This window comes from Lynx canadensis, chromosome E3 (genome assembly GCF_007474595.2).
Source record: "Lynx canadensis isolate LIC74 chromosome E3, mLynCan4.pri.v2, whole genome shotgun sequence".
Lineage (NCBI taxonomy): Eukaryota > Metazoa > Chordata > Mammalia > Carnivora > Felidae > Lynx > Lynx canadensis.
This window is the reverse complement of record NC_044318.1, coordinates 33,135,728-33,157,850: the sequence shown is the minus strand read 5'-3', so window position 1 is coordinate 33,157,850 and position 22,123 is coordinate 33,135,728. Positions and strand designations below refer to the sequence as shown.

Genomic DNA, 22,123 nt, shown 5'->3' with positions numbered 1-22,123 from the left:
CTGTGAAGAGAGAGGCCACAAGGGAGAACACGGAAGCCCCGGACACAAGAGTGAAAAGGCCATTTTGGACATTTTGGCCCCACTCCGGTGGATGCCACACGAAGAGGAGGAATCCGGCTGGCAGACAGAACCAAGGTCCCCGAACTCGGGCCACAGTCCGGCCACCTTAGCCAAATGCAGCCACCTGGGCCGCTCCAGCTGAGGCCCAGACACGGCTGCGCAGACCTAACTCGTTCCTGCTCTAGAGGCTCGGCCTGCTTCCCTGACTCGCAGCATCGAGAGCAGAATCATAGATTCTTGTGTCTGCGTGACTTGAGTGTCTCCCCAAATCCCCCAAAGCAGAAATTCCAGTGACTGCCGGCAGGAAGTGGGAGGTCTCTCGCGAATGTGGCTGTCACCGGCATCGGGAGGTTCAGTACCTACTAGACTTGGTCTCTTAGAGGCCATTTTCTGGCTCTGACAGGCTGCAGAAGGGATTGTGGACGGAGGGCCACTTCGATGCGGCCACACAACAGGGGCAGAAAGCGGGCTGGTGATTCCAGTGACACAAGGAACAATCCCACAACGGGCCACATAGAACCTTCAGGCACTGAGGGGCAGACCCGGATTTGAGCCTCTGCCCCTCCACTTAGCAGCTGCGTGCTGTTGGGTGAATTATTTAACCTAAGTTCCTTTCTTCATTCTAGCGCCAGGACAGGAACATCCTATTTCCCAGGGCTGTTGGGGGGTCATGAGAGACATTGTGCCTGAAGCCCTTGGCAGTGCGGGCACTAGATGCAGGGTGGCCGCTGTTACCCTGAGAGCCTCACGCTCGCGCCCAGTGTCTCCGAGGCCCAGTGAGGAGAACCGGCTGCTGAGCAAGCGACCAAGAGCCTGGCTTGGCCTTTCTGGAAGCGGGGCTCCATTGGTGTCCTCCACGGGGTGGGGGGCAGCAGGGAAACGGGGGGCCTTTACGTATCATGAAGCCCTTTATGGCTTTCTTTCTAGACCTGGTTTCTCGAGCGTTTTCTAGAAGCCTCTGGAGCAGCTTCGCCAGTTCCCCGGGGGCACTGAGCTTAGAGTCACCTGCCCCTCCAGCGTCCTGCACCCCCAATGCCTTCACTTGATTAGCCATTTCCATCCCTTCTACCTGCCTGCATGAATTTCTATCCGGTCGAGCGCTGGGATGGTCATCAGGGGAGTTATTTGAGAGAGTACTCCAGAGACCCACTGGAAATCTGGAAATGACATTCCAGCTCCAAGCTTCCAAGCCTGGAGACCCCTGGCGGCGGCTGTGCTCCCGCCCCGGGACAATCGCGTGAGCGCAAAGGCCCCTGGCAACAGATAGAGGGGTGGCCGGCAAGGGCCCTCCCTTTCTTTTTCTTTCTCTCCTTAACCCTCAGTGGCATGCTCACATCTCCACCGGCTTCGGGGTCCAGCAGTTTAGAAGCAGCCCGGGCTCCCAGGAGATGCGGGTTCCATGAGCATGGCCAGCATCTGGGACTAGCTCTTATGATCTGGCCAACAACATTTCTAACTTACTAGCTTTAAACGAAAGCAGAAGAGAGCTCCGAGGCTATACGAAACCCTGCATGTGCACACAGGGTTTGTCCCTTGTCCACGGGGGAGGCAGGGACTCTGCAGCTAACGAAAGAAAAGGGGCGCTGGGTGCGTTCTGTGCTTGGGACCCAGGCCTTCGCCATATGCCAAGGGGAGGAGGCACTCGTTGAGGGTTGGGGGGCTCGGAGGAGGGGGTACTTCAGGACGGTCACTAACATCCGTTCTGTTACCTTCACGAACTCCCTGGCTGCCGGTAACTACGGGAGCACCTGCCCGCTCCACGCCAGGTGAAGCCTTACTATGTGCCAGGTGCTAAGCCAGGCACTGTGAACACAGAGCTGCTTCAGACATAGGCCTTGCCCTCAAAGAGCTACAAGTTCATATTGAGAGCTGGTCCCTACGCCTGCCGTACTTAACCAGGACACTGCGCGGGCGGCTTCACGACCATACCCGTTTCTTGCTTGTTCCCTGCCTCCTCCTCCCAACGGCACGCCCAGGCAGCGGCAGAGGCAACGGGGATGAAGCAACGGCCAGCTTCTGGGTATCGGGGTGAATGTGGCAAGGCTGCCTGGGGCTGGGGGGGGCGGGGGGAAGGGGTGGCAGCAAGGACAAGGTCACCTCTGCACGAGCCGGCCACCGTCCCAGAGAAGGCAGGCCACGTCTTCAGTCACAGGTGTGCCTCCACCCACGACCTCGCTGAGCGGCGAGCCCGTCCTCTTGGACCGTAGCGTCCACAGCCACAGCCAGTCTCCACCCCAAGTCCTGCGGTGCTCAGAGGAGCCACGGAGAATACCAAGGACGAGACGCGGTTCTTCCTCACAGAGCTTCCTTTAAGTCTGTTTGAGAAGGAGAAGGCCTAGAAAGGTCACGAAGGCCTAGAACACCGCGTGAGTGCTGGCTAGGGCATTTTGTGGGCCGTGAATTCTTATGGAAGCACGGAGCGGGGAGTCTAACTGCAGGCCTGCAGAGTCCCGGGAGGGCTTCAGGGAAGAGGTGGGCTTTGGGCCAGGACAGGAGGGTGGGCAAATTCAGAGCACTGGGGAGGCCTGCACTCCGGGGGGACCCGTGACATGGGCCGTGACCACGGGCGCTCAGAATGCAGCTGGCCCATCACCCCCTTGCGAAAGAAAGGCTTCAAGCCGCAGCGCCTTCTCTAGCTCAGCCATCACCAGAGGAGACAGCCAGAGGCCGGGAGGTTGGTGCAGTCACAGAGCTTTGTTTCTTGGAAATGGGGACCTTGGTGTTTTGTTGTTTTTTTTTAAAGTTTATTTATTTTGAGAGAGAGAGAGAGAGAGCGAGAGAGCGAGCACAAGCGGGGGAGGGGCAGAGAGAGGGGGGAGAGAAGCCCAAGCAGCTCCCTGCTGTCAGCACGGACTCAACACGGGGCTCTCACACAACCGTGAGCTCATGACCTGAGCTGAAACCAAGAGTCAGACGCTTAACCGACTGAGCCACCCGGGTGCCTGCCCCATGGAAATGGGGACTTGTGACAGTTTCATTTCCTATGGTGTCATCACAGTATGAGGCCAGGACTGAGGACATCCTGTCGACTTCAACACTCAGCCTTCCTGCCACAGCAGAACCACGGGGCCACCCTCGAAGGGGGTGCTGCCGCTCCCGAGAGGCTTTACGCTGATAAAGGCATTGCTTTGGGAAACCACGAAGCCCAAACCTCGCTCTGCTGGGAGGATACGCGTGGCCGCGCATCTGGGCAGGATTCTGGCAGGATGTCAAAGAATTCGTACAGAGGAAATCTCTGACTATTATTATGAATAAGAGAAAATTTCCATTCATCTCCTAATCCATCCCACAGAGAGTCTCTGTGAATGGCAGCCACGGAGGAAAACCCTCAGGAGGAGGCGAGCAGCTCTCAGAGGCGAGCAGCTCTCAGAGACGAGAAAGTCACAGGGGAGGGGCGCGCAGGACACATAGAGCCCAAGCCACGTCAGGCCAACCTCCCGAGTGTCACGCGGGAGAAACTGGCCTCTGCGAGCAGAGGAGCGATGCTCTGAGAAAGCACAGACCTCGCCCTACAGCAGATGAGCCCTTCGGGAGCAAAATCTTTCAAATGCAGTGAATCGAGGGCCATGATCATCTGAGGAGAAGTCAGCCTTTCTTCATCCCCCTAAGATCCTGGCTGGCGCTCCTCGGAATGAATGAGGGAGCTCACGGGGGCCCACAGGGGGCTGCCGCACAGAAAATGTTCATATCAGAGAAAAGCACCATGAAAGGAATCTAGAGGGGCGCCTGGGGGGGTTCAGTTGGTTAAGCGTCCAACTTCGGCTCATGTCATGATCTCGAGGTCCGTGAGTTCGAGCCCCGAGTCGGGCTCTGTGCTGGCAGCTCTGAGCCTGGAGCCTGCGTCAGACTCTGTGTCTCCCTCCCTCTCTCTCTGCCTCTTCCCCGCTTGTGCTTTCTCCAAAATAAATAAACATTAAAAAGAAAGAAAGAAAGAAAGAAAGAAAGAAAGAAAGAAAGAAAGAAAGAAAGAAAGAGAAAGAAAGAAAGGAAGAAAGAAAGGAAGGAAAGAAGGAAGGAAGGAAGGAAGGAACCAACCTAGAGAAGGATTTGGCTGGAACTTGAACTTTTAGCCCCAGCGGTGGGCCCACAGACCATCTCTCTGTAAGGAATGCAGACACCTGTAGGACTGTTTGCTCAGGGTCAGTTGCGCATGTGTCGTCCTTGGGGTCCACAACGCTGAGCAGAAGAGAAGAACCAGGGCTCTGGGGCTCCGTGTTTCTCCTTTCCACATGGCTGCGATGTTTCCTCATCGCCCCTCCTCCTTCCTGGCCATTCAGTCAAGGGTGGTGCCACCTTTTCTGTTCTTCCCGTGGACTCATGAGGGTGTGGCTGGCAGCCTGCCTTCACATAAGCCCCACCTGTCCCTGGTGTCATCCGGCAGGCAGGCGGCCACTCGTCCACTGGTGACCATCATCACATGTACCACCACCGGTGAATGCATCCCAGAGGCGCTGCTGTGACTGGTTCACTCGTCCCTCCACCCGTCCAGCCACACCACAGGCACCCTTTCTGCATCCTGTCTGTGCTGCGCCTGGTGCTATTACCCGTGCTGGGGATAAAGGACACGGGACGGGGAGGTGTCAGTGACAAGCGGTGTGGGTGACCGTGGGGAAAGGAGAAGGGAATCGGGAAAAGGGTAGTGCCTCGGACATAGCGGGCGGGGGGGGGGGTGCCTCGGGAGACGGAGGCACGGGTCTGACTTCGTGACTGCCGGCCGCCGGCCAGGCTAGCATTCGACTTCTCGGAGCAGCCCTGCAAGCCCGGTACCGTCAGCACCACCTTGTAAATAAGGAAAATGAGGCACGGGCACAGCCGGGAAGTGGCAGAGCCGGGTCTGACACCAGGGGTGTCCCGCTCCTCGCGCCTCTGTCTCCCCGCCGCCACGGGCAGTCAGCTGCCCTTCAGCACTGCATCTTCCTCGGGCTGCGTTTCCACAGACACAGGGGACCGGAGCGGTACCTGGTGACCTGGGGGGAGGGGGACGGAAGGAGGGACGAGGACTGGCGTCTGCAGACTCTACTTCAGGGAACGGGGAAAGGCACACTCGCTCACTCCTTCATCCATCCAGCGAACTCGTACGGAGCCCCACGGAGCCCCAGGCGCCGGGGATGCCAGCGAGCAAGACGGACATGGCCCCGGCCCTCACGTTGCTTCCGTTGGTTCTAGGGGGCGGTGGACGATCCAGCACGCTATGGGTTTTGGAAGGGAAGCACGCGGAAGCACGGAGGAGAATCGCGTAGCCCAGACTCGCAGGGCCGAGAGTGACTTCTGGGAAGAAGCAACGGGCCGGCCAAGACCCGAAAGAGGAAGCATCAGCCTGGGGTGCAGAGAGGAACACGCGGGAAGGTGTGCCGTGCGATGGAGCAGAGGCAGAGGGGCGCGAAGGCCGCCAGCGTAGTGTGTGCGAGCCAACAGCGCGGGAGGACCGAGGACGATGGGAAACCGTGAAGGGGGGTAAGCGTGGAGATGACCCCAGGAGGCTGGTGGTTCACCCCTTTCCTGGGCAGCCCCAGGCTGCGACAGCGAGGAGAGAGCTGTCCGAGGATTCCGAGGATTCAGGCAGATGTGGCGAAACAGTGACTTCTGTCCTTCTGCCCCTCGTGGACCAAGAAGGTTTCCAAGAGATGCCGTGAGCAGTAGGAGCCATCAATCGAGGACCGACTGCGGTGCCTTCGACGGGAGCCGGCAGCTGCCAGCTCTGGACCCGAGCAGAAAGCACAGGACGTGCATGAGCAAACACCCCCCTCCTGTGGCCGAGAGAGGTATTGCCTTCGTCCTGTCTTGGTTCCCACCCTGAAAGGCAGGTAAGGTGAAGTCCCGGAGGCAGGTAGCTGGGGCCCCCAGGAGGTTCCCAGCCTGTTTTTTGCCCTTTTTTTTAGAGAAATCTGAATACTGGACAAAATGTGTATGGAGGCTTAGAAACAAATGCTGCAAGGACAGTCAATGTTACAGATGACTAATTTTCTTCTTTTCTTCATTTTGTTCAGATGTATTTAACATTTTCTGTCACAGGGGCGCCTGGGTGGCTGTCGGTTAAGTGTCCAACTTCAGCTCAGGTCATGATCTCACGGCTCAAGCGCCGCGTCGGGCTCTGTGCTGACAGCTCAGAGCCTGAAGCCTGTTTCAGATTCTGTGTCTCCCTCTCTCTCTGCCCCTCCCCTACGCTTGCTCTCTCTCTCTCAAAAATAAATAAAGATTAAAAAAATAAAAATAAAAAGTTCTGTTACAGACATGTATTACTTTTGTTGGGAAGAGAGTAAGTGTATTATCACTTTTTTGAAAAGGCAGAAGGACAGAAAAGAGAAAAGCGGCCCAAGAGGGGGCTGAAGTGGAGACTGGGTGGCCGAGGTGACAGCGGAGCGGCTGGGTGACAAGCCGCTGCCCAGGCCAGCTCCCTGTGCCCTTCCACGCCCGGGGAGCACTAACCCGGCTGGCTGCAGGGCCACACCGAAGCCCGTGTTTGGGGACGGGGCCTCCTGAAGGAGTGGCCGACTTGGAGTGGTCCAGGGTCCTCTCCCGTGCGGGCTGATGCCGAATGAGGGCTGGGTCTGCCCAGAAACTGTGGCCACGCATGTTCCATGTATGGGGTCTCTGCACAACATTTCTGACTCGGAACAAGGCACTCACCTGGCCTGCAGTGTGGGTCACTTTTGTCATTGTCATGGTTGCTGCTTCTCTCTCCTGCTTGAAATTCTTTTTTTGGGCGGGGCAGCTGCTTGGCCTCCCATCTGAAGGTTCCCTAATGCTGGTCTAAGGTACTGGAACATTCCGAGGTGTCTCCCAGCTCTGGTACCTGTGAAGTCACCTGTGGGTTCTGCTTTCAACAAGTTCCCGACATGAGCTGAACGCCTCGTCCTTACTCCTCGGGCCACCGTCTGTAATTATCTGTGGAAAATCCAAATATTACCTGTTTGCTCTGCAGAGAAAGGCCGTGGAAGTAAAACACACACCTGCCATGGGGGATAGATTGAATAAATGATGACATATGATACAGCAATGATAAATAAAGTTATAGAAAATTACTGATCATCCATTTTTTTCTTCCAAATTTTTATTTACGTTCCAGTTAGTTAATGATCATATATTTTTTTATATTTTAATTAAAAAAATTTTTTTAACGTTTATTTATTTTTGACAGTGAGAGAGACAGAGCATGAGTGGGGGAGGGGCAGAGAAAGAGAGAGGGAGACCCAGAATCCAAAGCAGGCTCCAGGCTCCTAGCTGTCAGCACAGAGCCCGATGCGGGGCTCGAACCCATAAACCGTGAGATCATGACTTGAGCCAAAGTTGGATGCTCAACCGATGGAGCCACCCTGGGGCCCCAATCGTGTATTTTTTAAAAAGGTTACAAGGAGACCCTGGGGGGCTCCGTTAAGCATCTTGACTTCGGCTCAGGTCATGATCTCATCTGGAGACCCAGGGGCCTCTTGTAGCACCGAGTGATGACCATTAGATGCCTGACCCTAGAAAGGTCCCGAGGGTCAGGGAGGAGTCGCTGGGGTGCCAAGGAGGCCGGGAGGTCACTTGGGGACACAGACCAGCAGCTGCTTACCAGCCAGTCCACAAGCATTTCAATACCTGAACACCCCCCATCCATCCATTCTGGTGGGCACCAGAGGAATGTCATGCGGGAGTCTGGCCTCCTCTAATACCGTGTCCCACGGATCCCAATGGTGACAGGAGACTCTAGAAGCTGTCCAGTGTGTCACTTATTTCAGTGTGGGAGCTTTCCAATCAAACCACACTTCCACAGGACGGGGTGTGATGTTCTCCTGACGTGGGCGTCCACGGACGTGTCCAAACCTGTGAAGTCCCCTCTCCGTCCCTCCTGCTCAGGCAAAGATCAGGACGCGCGGCCGATCGAAGGCAGTAGCCCCCTAGCGGTGGTATTTGGCTTTGCAATGAGCACTTAACAGTCCCGGTACAAAGCAACGTGCTGAGTTCTGAGATTTCGGGGCAAATGAACGGTGATGTCATGACTCTTCTCTGAAGTAAGGGACAGGAGTGCGTCCAGCCCCTCCACCCTGCCTGCTTCTCCTTCTGGCTGGGATGGATGCTTTGTTGGGTCGTTCTCTTTGATTCCCAACTGCCTGCCTTTCTCCAGAGCAGGCCTCCCTTCCATACACCCAGGGTGGCTGGATCTGCTGGGTTCCCTTCAAATGTTGAGTAGAGGCTACATGATGGAAAGAAGAAAGGTGCTATTACCGTCAATAAAGGTCTCCATGAGCCATACCATGGAGTGCCGTGTAGCTAAAATGCTACCACACCAGAATTCAAAACAGCCCGATAGCGTGTCCGTCGTAACTCTTCAGGAAATGGAAGGCCACGCTGCTGTGGTTGGGGCACTGGGGGATGACCGGACATTCTCTGCTGTGCTCCAATGACCTCAGGACCTCGCTGAGTCCTGGACTTAAGGTCTCATGCCAGGTGGATGATCACACTCAACTCCCAGCACAGGTCTGGACGCTGTGTGTTTTGTCCTGTTTTTCAACACAGGAGTGCCCAGGGAAAACATCAAAGACTCTGACCTGCTCCCCAGGGGATGCCGCCTCCTATCACTGGCACGGAGCTCCCAAGATCCACGTTCGAACTGGGGCTCAAGTGTGCTGATTCCTCTGCTGGGCGTGGGGAGCCGTCTCCCCCTGGCAAACCTCCTGTCCTGGAGACCAGTAAGAAGAGTGGGAGCTCTAAAGGAAATAAAGGTAGTTACTTGCTTTTCTTTTTTTTTTAAGAGAATGTTTTGTTAGACCTTTTCCTCCAGTGTATTTTTTAAAAAAGATTTTATTTAAGTAATCTCCACGCCCAACACGGGGCTTGAACTTACAACGCTGAGATCAAGAGTCACACGTTTTCCAACTGAGCCAGCCAGGCACCCCTCTTTTTAATTTTTTTAATGTTTATTTTTGAGAGAGAGACACACACACATACAGAGCATGAGTGGGGTAGGGGGAGAGAGAGGGAGACACAGAATCTGAAGCAGGCTCCAGGCTCCAAGCTGGCAGCACGGAGCCCGACATCGGGCTCAAACTCATGAACTGCAAGATCGTGACCTGAGCCAAAGTCGGATACTTAACTGACTGAGCCCCCCAGGCGCCCCCCAGAAGTTCCAGTTTTTCTGAATCCAACCTAACTTCTCTCCAGTGGCTTCTAGTTGAGCTGAGCAGTTCTCACTCAGGGTTTCTTACGAGGGTGAAGCCAAGGCGTCTGCTGAGCTGGAGAATTTTCCAAACTTTGCATTTAGTTGTCTCCAGAGATAACAAGTTTTCTAAAAAAAGTCTTTGCTGGCCTTTCAGCAAGAAGGTATACAGAAGGGATACGGTGAAGTCCTTCCTTTGAAGTTTCAAGAACACAGCGGCTAAGGAGCTCTGGGATTGGGCAGCTCAGCCAGAAATGTGAAACATGCACGTGACTGTGTGTTGTGATAGAAGAATATGTCTTTTAGTCTCCATAGAGAATGATTCGAATTTCAGTGGTTTAAATAATGACTTAAACGATGCACATCTTGGTAAGAATGAGAATCAGAATGTCAGGAAAAACAAACAAACAAACCTAGGAAATGATCCTATGTTTTTCATTCCATCAAGTGATTGAACTTGATCCTCAAAGGTACCAGGAAGAGAGAAGAGGAACACAGAGACACGGTGTAGGGTCAAAACAGACGTGGCCTTCATTTTCTTTTGGAAGACCTACCCCTCCCTATCTTCAGAAGTTAGTTCTCTCGTCTACCTGCTGGCCTGGGTCATTTTCTCACTGGAACCCTACACACGACTCCCACCTCCTCTTGGTCGCCCAGGAGTGCCCTCCCCGCCCCAGCCCTACTGCCTCTGGGCAGAATGGCCAAGAGCTGCTCAAGCACCAGCAGCTCCAGGATGGGCAACTTGCAGACTGTCCCTGTGTCCTCAGTCACCGGCGGGGGCTCCTAGAGCCATCGCAGAATCGGGTGGGGTCCCAAGCCTCCCGGGTCTAGAACTCTCTGAAGTGCGGACAGGCCAGCTCCTGGCTGGGAGGCTGATTACCTGGCAGCATAGTCTTTCCCCTACGAGTGGTCCTCTGCTTCCACCTTCAAGGTCAGAATCCTGTCCTGCTTCTGAAGGATCCCGAGGCACTGGGACACAGCCCCCCGTCACTGCTGTGGTCATTCTTGACTGGAGAAGTCCCCAGGGAGGCTCACTTGTGCCGTGGGAGGGTTCGTTTCAGACAAACTCTCCCTGAGCGTCTTATTTAAGAAACTTTCTGAAACACAGTAGAATTAAATAAAACCCCTCGATTATGGTCCTTTTCAATATCACTACAGAGAATAAAACAGTACGACACCCTCTCTAGTATCCCTCACCCAGTTTTCATAGCTCTTTATTTTCTGCCATTCTTGTCTACCCTCGCTGGCCACACTGGGTATCTTTCAAGCGAATCTCAGACATCGTTTAACTCGTAAAATCTGCAGTATGTGTCTCTAAGACACTTTTCCTTTTTAAAGCATAACCCTAACAGCTGAACTTTTTAAACAGTGACTCATATCGCCCATCAATGTTCACATTTCCCGGATTTTTAAAAATTGCACAATTGGTTGTTAGACCCATGATCCGAATAAAGTTTAGAGGTTGCATTTGGCTGATGAGTCTCATCTATAGGTCCACTTCCCTCTTTTTAAAAAAAAATTATTTTTTAATCTTGTAATTTGTTAAAAGAGTTTCAGCTGCCTGTTCTTACAACGAAATGCCACTTAACAGACGTTTGGGCGCCAGTTCTGTGCCAGGTACGGCGCTCCGTGCTCGAAAGGGAAGCGTGAGCACACAGACAAGGGCCTGACCCTCGCTCTGGGGCAAATCGTGGACTCTCTCTGGGCTTCGGTCCCTCCTTCTCTAGCAGGAGAGACTGGACTAACTGCTCCCCCGAGGCCACGCTCTCATGCCGCTCTCATCGCTACGACCCACTGCGCGACGCTACAACCCACTGCGCGACCCTCCGCACCACGTCTGACAGCTACCTTCCCCTGAGCCAAGGCCGACACCCCGCCTTGCGGCCGCCCTCCTGCCTGGGCTCCCGAAAGCCGAGGCAAAGCCTTCTCTGTCGGAAGGGCGGGTGTGGCTGCGACCCCCGAGCTCTCTCCGACCGCGGAGGCGAGTAACGGTCGCAGCTCGGACCTCGCGCACTGGCGCGACTCCCCCCCCCCCCAACTACAATTCCCAGAGGCCTCTTCGGCGAGCCGTTCACCGCGGAGACGGGCCGGGCTCGTGGGCTCTACAACCGTCGGCGGTCTGGGCCTGAGGAACAGTCCCCACAGCTTCCAAACAGACAGGTCACGTGTCCCTGCCACCCAGGCCTTGGTCTTGGGTCCGAGGAGACGGAGCCCTTACGCCGGAGAGAAGCCATGGAAAGACAGAACTACAGTTCCCAGAGGGCCCCGGGTGCACTCCGCTTCCGGTCGCGCGGCACCGAACCGGTAGCACCGAACTGTTGCTAAAGGAGACAAACCCCGAGTATTTGAGCTCCTGAAGCCCGTGGACAGAGGAGCGAGAGACAGAGAAGAGGGATAGAGGAGGAAAGGAGAATGGGAAACTTGGTTATGAAGCAACGGCAGGGAGCACATCCCCGCCTGTTTACCTTTTCCACGGACGCTCAGGGCCGGAGCGAGCCTCGCACAGCCCTCCGGGAAATGCAGGCGACGCCGCACTAAGGCCTATGGGAACCGTAGTCATTGATTAACTGTCACTACGTTGAGCACCTGCGAAAAACCCGGCAAGCTGAACGTAGTGGCAGAGGGAGGCTTGAGTCGCCTTCTTCCTTCTTGTCCACCCAAACACAAAATTTACCTCCTACACAGTTACAGAACCTGTCCCGTTTTCAATGCCGTATTTCAGACATTCCGCATTTCGTCGACCTGCCCCCAGTCATGTTCCCCTAAGTCTACTCTCTACGGCCACCAAAATAATTGTCCCTGTTCTGCTTAGGGCTCTTCAGCAGCTAATAGAATCAAGTCCGGGTCCATGCTCCTTGACCGACATATATATTTGACCTAACTTACTGTCTTACGCTAGCTTCCTCATACGTAAGAACCATTCTTTTTAGGGGGCGCCTGGGTGGCTCAGTCTGTTGAGCCTCCAATTCTTGATTTCATTTCAAGTCATGATCCCAGGATCATAGGATCGAGTCCCGTGTGGGGGCCTGCTTAAGATTCTCTCTCCTGCCCCTCTCCCCTGCTCGCTCATTCGCTCACTTTCTCCCTCCCTCCCTCTCTCTCTCTCTCTCTCTCTCTCTCTCTCTCTCAAAAAGGACCATTCTATTTAGATTGTTCATCTCATTTGTGATTGATACCTTAAAACCATTGTCACTGCTTTTTTTTTTTAAGTTTGTATATTTATTTTGAGAGAGAGAGGGAGAGAGGAATCCCAAGCAGGCTCTGAGCTGTTAGTCTGGAGCTGGATGCAGGGTTCTAACCCACGAACCCTTAGGTCATTACCTGAGCCGAAACCGAGAGTTGGAGGTTTAACAGACTGAGCCACCCAGGCGCCGTCACTATTTTTTTTTTAATGCAAAGCACAACTTCCTGCTTTTAACCGTTGCACCTCCCAAAAAGGGTGCTAAATTCCAAGTGTAGTTGGATTTGCAAAATATTCTTGAAATGTACTTGAAATAGGTTTCTATAAGTAGAAACCAAGTCACTAAATACTTTGATAAAATCCGAATTTTATTCCTCTGGACAAAATATTTCATTACATGATATGGGTAACACACACGTGGGTGTTTTCCAGGCCTCGTAAAGTCACACAAAAGAGGGAAAAAAGGATAGTTCTGTATAAACTTCACAAAACTCCAGTTAGACAAAATGCAACACAGGTGAGTTATTTTTATTTTACATAGCACTTTGAACGTCCGAAAACTAAAATTATGCTCCCATCCAAAGACCTGCTTAAGTGTGAGGTAAATCTGCACTGAGGCTTTAGAGGAAGGAGGCATACTTTTTAAAGCTATCAGGAGGCCTAGATACGAATGAACCGTAGAGTGCAGGAAGACAGATGAGGTGTTGCTCACATCAAAGCACTGAGAACTTTCCTTTTGAAGTGGGAATACTTGGCAGACACAACATTTCCATTGGCTTTTAACTTTGGTAGGAAGAATGGCCAGTATCATAAATGTAGAGAATTATTTAACTGATAAAGCAGTTTCGAAGTCACATCAAAAACATGTAATCTGTTACCGTTTCAAAAGCAGAGGAGCTTCCTCCCTCCTCGCTAATTTAATTCCTTTGGATTTGGTTTTTAAAACAGGATCCTTCATTTGTTGCTTGAGGAAAGAATACATCTGTTGAGAAAGTATCAGCCAAGGCCAAGATAGTACCAACCATCAGGTGGGGAAGGCTAAAGTCAAGACCTAGAAGACATAGTTCAGCATAATTTTCTTAAGTGGTACAAACAGATACTTTTTTAATGGGTATCTTTTTTTTTTTTTAAACTCTTGTACGTCTTCGGTTACCAGCAAATCTCTACTCTTTGTTCTAACAATTTCGCCTACCCTCTGGATACAAGGGTCTTCTGCTGTTCCACAAAAAGTATACTGATCTCCAGCAGCTTCCCTGAGCGATTTCCAGACGTGGACACTCAGGGTGTGACAGGAGTGACTCACGCATAGCCTTCTTTGCAAGCTACAGCTTCAGTACTATCCCATCGTTGACTGGTGTAAGGAAATCTAAGGCTACGTTCTCTCTGCGACATACTTGCAAGCCACTTCCTGGGTGCCTGGGCTTCAAGAACGGTTATTTGCCCTGGAGCGCTGTGCTTGTGGCTTCACTAGGTTGTCTCGGGGGTGACATTCTCTCCCTCGTTCGCTGGCGGACTCATCTGTCCCGTTACCACGGGACAGGGGAGAGAGCAGGGGCGTGGGTGGGGTCCAGCTCTGTCCCTGTCCCTAACTTGCTGGGTCACCTCGGACCGGTCATTTGTCATCTCCCCTTACTCCCCACAAGCCTGCTCCTCTTCCGTTAATGCCGCAGCGGGCAGCATCCGGGGCGGGCTGAATTATGGCCCCCGAAGATCTCGGGTCCCAGTCCCTGGGACACATGCTATTTCATGACATCTTCGCAGACGTGATTAAGTGAGGGATCTTTAGGTGGGCACTTCATGCAATTATAAGTGTCCTTATAACGAAGCGGCAGAGGGAGGCTCGAGTCAGATACAGAGAGGTATGTTCCGTGGGCCATGCCAGTCATGCACTTGACAGGAGACGGCCAGTAGGGTGGCCAGTGACATGCTGACAGAGGTCAGGAAGGCAACCAGAGGACGCGCCCCAATAGTAGCACAAACACTGTCCGGACACCCTGACACTGCAAGGAAATGGACTAGAACCTTGAATTGATTAAATATTTATCCCAGAGTCTGAACTAACCTGGAAACTTAGAATCAACTGTTTTTCTATGTCTTGTGATCTAAAAAAAACAGTTGATTCTCATTCTCCACGGCCCTTACATTCTGTAAACTCGCCATGCACACTGGATTAGGGAATACCGAACCATCGCTTCTGGGTAAATACAGGGTTGTGTTCCTGTGCACCTCTGACCACACTTTCATCAGCCATCAACACGTAACCTTGTTTTATGGATGCTTCTGTTTACATTTCTTTTTATTTTTTATTCAAAATATTTTTTGATGTTATTTTTTGAAACAGAAAAGCACAAGCTGTGGAGGGGTAGAGAGGGAGACAGGAACCGAGGCGGGCTCCCCGCTGACGGCAGACAGCCCGATGCGGGGCTCGAACTCACGAGCGATGAGATCATGACCTCAGCTGACGTCAGCCGCTTAGCTGACTGAGCCACCCAGGCGCCCCTATTATTTTTTATTTCAGAGAGAAAGAGAGTGTGAGAGCATGTGAGCAGGGGAGGGGGCGGAGGGACAGAGAGAATCTCATCCAGGCTCTGTGCTCAGTCTGGAGCCCGATGTGGGGCTTGATCCCACCACTCCGCAATCGTGACCTGAACGGAAATCAAGAGTCGGGCGCTCAACTGACTGCGCCGCCCAGGCGCCCCTGGACGCTTCTGTTTAAAGACACCTTATTTAATATGTGTTGTTGATTCACTGAACTTACAGCCGACAGCGCTGTAACTCATGCTGGAATGAGGCTCATCTAAAGTACTTGTTTCGTCTGTAAGGCACATCGCAGCCTTTCTGCGCTTAGGAACACCAGCCAGTGCTTCAGCACCACGTCCGGGGGTCATTTTAAACAGCGAAACCACTCACGAAAAGCACACAAATGTGAAAATGTGGTGCTAAACAGGCTGTGACAGGGACACCCGTTTAGTAGGACAGCTGAAACAAGAAGGCAGAGTGTGGCCTTGATCAGCCTCCGCTGGAAATGCGCGTGTCTGGGGTTCAGATTTTTTGCCACTCTGAATAATGGTGAAAGTTGAGTTGTTGGTCTGCGGGTTACAACTACGTTTCAGCCAGTAGGCGATCTGCAAATGCAGAACCCATGAATGAGGATCAACTGTACCTTTCTCTGGCCTCAAGTGTGGTCCAGGTCTCCCCATTATCTAGGAGGATGGGAGCGTGGGCTTTAGACCAATTACAGAAAATCCAGAATCCGTAACTTTTCCCCATATCTAAGGTGCAGTACTTAATTTCTGAACTCAACCTCGCCACTATCTAGAGGAACAGAATGGCAGTTCCACGAGGGTGGAGATTTTTATGTTTTGTCCATGCTGTACATGGTCGGCGGCTAGAACAGTGTAACATGACAAGTCGTCATTTGTTGAGTGAATTAAGGAATGAAAATCCCATTCAAACCAACACACACGAATGAAACTACTATTGTATCGTTTGGCTCGGACAGTTATAATTCCTCTTGATGTCTAGGAAGAGGAAAGAAAAACACCTCAGCTTTCCAGCTCTTGGAGAGATCCGGGGCAAAGGAATCAGAATTCGACAATAGGATTTTCTCAACTGAACGAAGGATGGAGAACGAACGGTAGGAGTCAACTCCCTGGTAGACTGGTACCTTAGAGCAGACAAGGAAAAGCTCTTCTACGGCCACGGGGAGGACACATCAATAGCTGGACGAGATTCTAGATGTGCACTGGGAAATGAGCTGACTCCATCTGCAACGCGGAAGAGTCCGGATGAAGGCTGGTCACGTGATAATCGACATCTCCTCCCGGTCTCTGCTTTCAGACACTGAATTGACTATGCTCTTTAAATACTTTATGAACTCCACCCTGATCTCTTCAGGGTCATCCTCCAGGTTCGAGTGCACCAGCTTCAGCTTGTTCAAGGGGGGTGCTTAAGGAGGAAACAATGTAATTAGGCATGAGCTTTGAATCAGGGGCCATTTCTAGCTCCCGCTGACCCGAGTCTTAACAGAAGCCAATTTGTTTAACTTTCTAGGGTCAAAAAATAAAGGTGGGTCTTGCCTGCCATGATTTAACAGATGAAGGTTCTACCGATGCACTCACCATAGTGCTTGGCATATAACAGGTGCTCAATAAATAATGCCACCACACTGCCACCTGGCGTCCACTTCCAGGTCCTCTTTGTTCTTACACCAGAAAGGAAGAGATTTCTGAATATTGCGAGTCGTTTTCCAAGAGCACTCTGTCACCTCTGTAATGGTGTGTGTTACATGCTAATGGGAGTTTTTCTGGAGAAAAGACCAGTCAGGAAAGAATGTCCCTAATAGTACTGATGAGTGGCTAAAACCAGGTTTCCCCCCTCTTGGTGTCTGCCTGCTTTTAAAGAGTCTCTTTCCTGGCCTGGATGCTATGACGGACAGATCTTCTAAGCTGGGGATGCCAATTTACATGGTAGGAAAAACAAATGCCTAGGACACATTAGGTGCTCCATAATTGCACATAGCAGCTGGTTTCAAAGACCCAGAACAATATACAAGTGACCAGAACATTCAAGACAAGAGCGGGAAAGAGAATTCCAGGCTCCTTACACAAAGACAGGTTTCCTTTATCACTTCCGGAGCCTGGTTTGTGGTGTGCGATCAACAGACACTGAGTGTCCTGTAGGAGCTGCTGCTGGACGAAGCAGGAATACCACATGTCGATTTCCTTCAGGTGGCTTGGGGTGTCGGCATTGAAGACGATCACCACCCCGTGGGAATCCTTCATCAGGGCTGGCCAGCAAGACTCGAACCTGCAAGGCAGCACTGGATTCAGAGCGGATGTTAGGTGCTTCTGTTTTCTACCTGTGGCACTTTAGAAATAATGTCTTGGGGCGCCTGGGTGGCTCAGTCGGTTAAGCGCCCCACTTTGGATCAGGTCACGATCTCGCGGTTCGTGAGTCTGAGCCCCACGTGGGGCTCTGTGCTGACAGCTCAGAGCCTGGAGCCTGCTTCGGATTCCGTGTCTCCCTCTCTCTCTGCCCCTCCCCTGCTCATGCTCTCTCTCTCTCTCTCTCTCTCAAAAATAAGTAAACATCAAAACAATTTATAAAAATAACGTCTTCGTGTTAATTGACAGATGACTTCTCATTGTGTCATAACCCGATCCTTAAAGTTCTCAAGAGCGGTGCCCATCACCAAATAATCGATCAAGCCCCTAATACATGCTAGGGAGTGTGCTGGACCCGGGTCCAGGGTGTTTGGCGGGCAGCTGGGTTGTGAGCCATTTGATGAAGCAAACCCTCTTTAAAGGAAACGTACGTACTTGGGGTCACCACCACAATCCCACAGCTCAAATTCACATGCCGTGCCTTTGTCGTCGCTGGTGACGTGCGGGTTCTCAAATTCCAGGATCCTAAGAAATAAAAACAGAGGCAGCACCTCTACTTCGGGCACGTTATACTCGTGGGATGCCACCGTCACCCAGAGAAGCAGGGGGCCCTCGGGGAGACAGATTTGTCGGGGCTCACCTTACTCCCTGGGTTGGATTGTATTCGGTGATGTCAGAAGATTCTGTCAGGAAGTTGGCCAAAACGGTTTTTCCACTCTGTGGAAGTGAAAATGATAAAAGGGCTGTGCTGAAGGGCAGGAAAGTAACCACAAGTGAGCCTCCAGTAGCTGGCTTGGAACCGGGCGTGGTGGCCACCATGGGATTGCCACGGCAGAGGGCTCTCTCCGCTTGGCAGGAGCTCGCTGCCTTACTGTACGTGGTGGGCACGGCCTGCCCTGGGACCCGGGGTGCATGGGGTTCTAATGCTGTCTCTGCCGCTGGGTGACCTTACCCACGCTGACGTCCCTGGCTGGCTCTCCGTTAACTTGTCTGAGAACAGAAAGGAATTGTTAGCGTGAGTCTGTCTGCTGCCACGCTCCTCTCCGCATCAAGAAACCTCCCCTGAGGCCCAGAAAGGGGAAGGGAGTTCCTCAAGGTCACAGAGAAGTTCAAAGGCAGAGCTGGGTCCCTCAGTGGCTGGCCGTGCCACACCGTCACACAGGGCCGTTCCTCCGTTCCTCCTTCTAGATAATACAAGTCCCACACATGGCTAGTAACAAAACAGCCCTCTGGGGCCCTCCGCCCCAAACACCCATCCGTCTGTCCGCTCCACTCCCTCCCCAAAGGTAATGACTATGATCCGTTTTCAGGTATTTTCTGTACATTTGTGCCATTCGTTTCACAAATATTGTATATGCTCGGATATAAGACAAGGGGTTTTTCTTCCCCCCAAATTATTCCTCAGAAGGGAATCCCTTACACTTGAGTCCTTGTAAAAATCTCTGAAATTAGGCCCTGCTCTCTCGGTTGTTTTATTTTGAACAATTGCTTGGCTAGAACAATTTCAATCAATGCCAGTTTGGGGGGCTTGTAGAAGTCACTTGAAAGAATCAGAAAAAGAGGGGGGGGATGAGGGCTTAATACGGTGCTAGTAATTTTTCCCGAGCATGTGGCCTCACAAATTAAATGTCACTTAAAAATAACACAGTTGAGTGGTTATGTTTGGGGGGATCACGAACGTTTATCTATAGGATGAACACATAAAGCAAATGGCCCGATGTTGTAGGAGTGGCTCTTTGGGCTGGAGTACATTTCCAGGAACAGGGTCATATACAGATTCAAAAAGTCCTTATACCCTAAACTACTCAGATGATGGGCTTTGTGATGTGTTTTAAAAGTGGCTCTACTCATAAAATTAACTTGGGTGTCCAAGGTGCAGGAGAAGGGCTTGAATTTTAAAACTGTGTCGTGAGGCACAAGGGGCACCTGGGTGTCTCAGTTGGTTAAGCATCCAACTCTTGGTTTCGGCTCAGCTCTATCTCATGGTTCATGAGTTCGAGCCCCAAGTGGGGCTCTGTGCTTGGGATTCTTTCTCTCTCTCTGCCCCTTCCCTGCTCATGTGAATGCTCTCTCTCTCTCTCTCTCTCAAAATGAATAAATAAAACTTAAAAAAAAAAGCTATCATGAAATGCAAGTATGGAATAAAACAGCATTTCCAAATTAATATATATCTTAATGTTCCTTTAAATGTATACATAAAACATTATAAAGGTGTATTGATATATTTCGTCTATGTCCTTAAAGTGTATATACACGTTAGCCAAAACCAACTGATTGAGGGGAAGGATTCTTCTGGGAAAATGAAGAAGCTGCCTGTTTGGTATGTAAGGTATTTTTAAGTGTCTATCCCGCCAGGTGCTGTTGTAACACATACGATAAAATAGTCCTAAGTACTAGAATAAAAATCAGGCGCCTGGGTGGCGCAGTCGGTTGAGCGTCCGACTTCAGCCAGGTCACGATCTCGCGGTCCGTGAGTTCGAGCCCCGCGTCGGGCTCTGGGCTGATGGCTCAGAGCCTGGAGCCTGTTTCCGATTCTGTGTCTCCCTCTCTCTCTGACCCTCCCCCGTTCATGCTTTGTCTCTCTCTGTCCCAAAAATAAATAAACGTTGAAAAAAAAAATTAAAAAAAAAATCAAACAGGATGGTGCACCTGAGTGGCTCAATTAGGTGTCCGACTCTTGGTTTCAGTTCAGGGCATGATCTTGAGGTTCGTGGGTTTGAGCCCTGGCCTGCCTAGGATTCTCTCTCACTCCCTCACTCTCTCTGCCCCACCCTGCTCGCTCTCTCAATTTGAAAAAAAATTAAAAAAGCGGGGCATCTGGGTGGCTCAGTCGGTTGAGCGTCCGACTTCAGCTCAGGTCATGATCTCACTGTTTCCAAGTTTGAGCCCCGCATTGGGCTCTGTGTTGACAGCTCAGAGCCTGGAGCCTGTTTCGGATTCTCTCTCTCTCTCTCTCTCTGCCCCTCCTCTGCTCAGGTCGTCTCTCTCTCTCAAAAGTAAATAAACACTAAAAAAAAAAATTAAAAAATCAAACAAGATAACATCATAGGGACTTTGGGTGGTCAGGGAAGGCGGACTCTCTTTTTTGAGTGAGAGAGAGAGAGAGAGAGAGAGAGAGTGTGTGTGTGTGGGCAGAATGAGAGGGAGACACAGAATCTGAAGCAGGCTCCAGGCTCTGAGCTGTCAGCACATAGCCCGACGCGGGGCTCGAACTCACGGACCGTGAGATCATGACCTGAGCTTAAGTTGGACGCTTAACCAATTGAGCCACCCAGGTGCCTCAAGCTACGCACATTAAAAAAACATGTTTTTTTGTTTATTTTTGAGAGGATGAGAGAGTGTGAGTAGGGGAGAGGCAGAGAGAGAGGGAGACAGAATCTGAAGCAGGCTCCAGGCTCCAGCTGACAGCTCAGAGCCTGACGAGACCCGGCGATCATGACCTGAGCAGAAGTCCAATGCTTACCCGATTGATCCACCCAGGTGCCCTGCAAGCTATTGCACATTTTAAAGTTAATCATTGGACTGCCAAAGAAGCTGTTATCAATGCCCCATCAACGAATCCTAAAGTACTCATTTCCTTACAAGCATCCTCATGCTTCATGTTCCCAGTGTTCTAACCTTTTTGCATCCACTCTGACGGGCAAATTAGGGTCACCTTCTTGTTTTAATTTGTGTTCTTGTTAACTGTAGGCTGAATAGCTTCTTATACTTACTGGCCAGTTGTACTCATGTGCACAGACTCTGCTCGGTTTTCTGTTGAGTTCTCTTTACTGATTTGGAGACTTCCCTCGTGCTTGCTACCTATTCTTTCTTTGTAATGTATTTTGCAGATGCTTTCCCCAGGCTTAACTTCGCTGTCATTTCTTTTAAGGCTTCCTCAGTTTTGTGTTGTGCTTGAGGCGACTTTCCCTGTCTCAAGATGAGTAACACATCTCTCCGTATATGCACATACTACAGTGACTCTCAACGCGGGGTCCCTGGACGAACAGCGTCAGTAAAAGGCAGATTCTGAGACCCATCCCACACCCACTGAATCAAAACCCTAGGGCAGGACTGGCACGTTGTTTTTCACAAGCCCTCCAGGCCAATCGCGATGCGTGCAGGAGATGGAGACTATTCACTGGCTATTTCCACGTTGTTGTTGTTTTCCACACTTAGCCTTAGTCCAAGGGACTCTATTCCTGTGTATGACGTCCACACGTAGATTTAATTCCCACTACCACCACCATACACACACTGAGAGCGAACACAGTCTGCTTTTCTTGTCCCACAGGCATGTTCATTAGGGCCAACCTCACGGGCAAAGGAGAGTCGTGGAACCTAGACCCGGCTTCCAAAACGCCACTCACGACGTTCAGGGCTCACGAAAACCGGGTCAAGGTCTGGGGGCGCCAACTTCCCGCTGAGGCCAGCGGCGCACACCGGGTGGGCGCGGGGGGACGAGGTTCCCGCCTCCTGGGGGGGCTCCTGGCGCCAGGCACAGCCCCGGGTCGCCCCCGCGCCCGCCCGGGCCCCGCCCGCCGCCCCCGCCGGCCGGGCCTCACCTCGCAGGGCCCCACGAACAGGATCTTGGCCTTCAGCATCGCGGTCGGCCGGAGCCCTCCCCGACGCGGAGGAGCGGAAGCCGCCGCGCCGCTTGGCTGCCTTCGTTTCCACGGCGACGGGAGCGGCCCGCGGGGGCCGACGGGAGTGGGCGGGGCCGCGGCGCTCGGGGCCGGCCGCGCGAGGGGCTAGTTGATGGGCTCCCGCCTCCGGCCTGGCGGCTGCGTCTTCGGACCACAGGTGGGCGTGCAAGGCTACCAGGAGGTGGAAGGGAAGCGAAAGACTCGCATCCAGATTCGCTTCTGAGCCGGGAGGACT

The 22,123-nt window shown here is 52.1% G+C and overlaps 1 protein-coding gene and 2 long non-coding RNA genes across 4 annotated transcripts; 1 reads left to right on the top strand and 2 right to left on the bottom strand.

The window, feature by feature from the left end:
* The first annotated feature begins 303 nt into the window (after window positions 1-303).
* LOC115504461 lies at window positions 304-6,094 on the top strand. The gene is made up of 3 exons (XR_003965701.1): window positions 304-318; window positions 2,207-2,426; window positions 5,227-6,094. It is a non-coding gene; the product is annotated as an uncharacterized LOC115504461 (long non-coding RNA).
* A 1,258-nt stretch (window positions 6,095-7,352) lies between these two features.
* Window positions 7,353-11,386, bottom strand: LOC115504462. 2 transcript variants are annotated; one of them, XR_003965703.1, is made up of 4 exons: window positions 11,045-11,386; window positions 10,077-10,293; window positions 8,589-8,747; window positions 7,353-8,233 (listed from the first exon to the last, which is right to left on the bottom strand). It is a non-coding gene; the product is annotated as an uncharacterized LOC115504462 (long non-coding RNA). The 2 variants fall into 2 exon arrangements; XR_003965702.1 differs by having other exon boundaries at window positions 7,353-8,747.
* A 1,488-nt stretch (window positions 11,387-12,874) lies between these two features.
* Window positions 12,875-21,911, bottom strand: IFT22 (intraflagellar transport 22). Its single transcript, XM_030301382.2, has 5 exons — window positions 21,808-21,911; window positions 17,904-17,980; window positions 17,699-17,788; window positions 16,984-17,186; window positions 12,875-16,325 (listed from the first exon to the last, which is right to left on the bottom strand). The coding sequence occupies exons 1-5, from the start codon at window positions 21,844-21,846 to the stop codon at window positions 16,177-16,179; spliced, it is 558 nt and encodes a 185-aa protein (XP_030157242.1). The 5' UTR covers window positions 21,847-21,911; the 3' UTR covers window positions 12,875-16,176.
* Between the last annotated feature and the right edge of the window lie 212 nt (window positions 21,912-22,123).

Excerpts from the sequence above, each read along its gene's own strand:
- IFT22 (XM_030301382.2), bottom strand. The coding sequence starts at position 21,846 with ATGCTGAAGGCCAAGATCCTGTTCGTGGGGCCCTGCGAG. Across the intron at positions 17,789-17,903 it reads AATCCAACCCAGGGAGTAAG|GATCCTGGAATTTGAGAACC; the intron begins GTGAGCCCCGAC and ends TTTATTTCTTAG. Across the intron at positions 16,326-16,983 it reads TAAAGGAAACCTGTCTTTGT|CACCCCCCTTGAACAAGCTG; the intron begins GTAAGGAGCCTG and ends TTCCTCCTTAAG.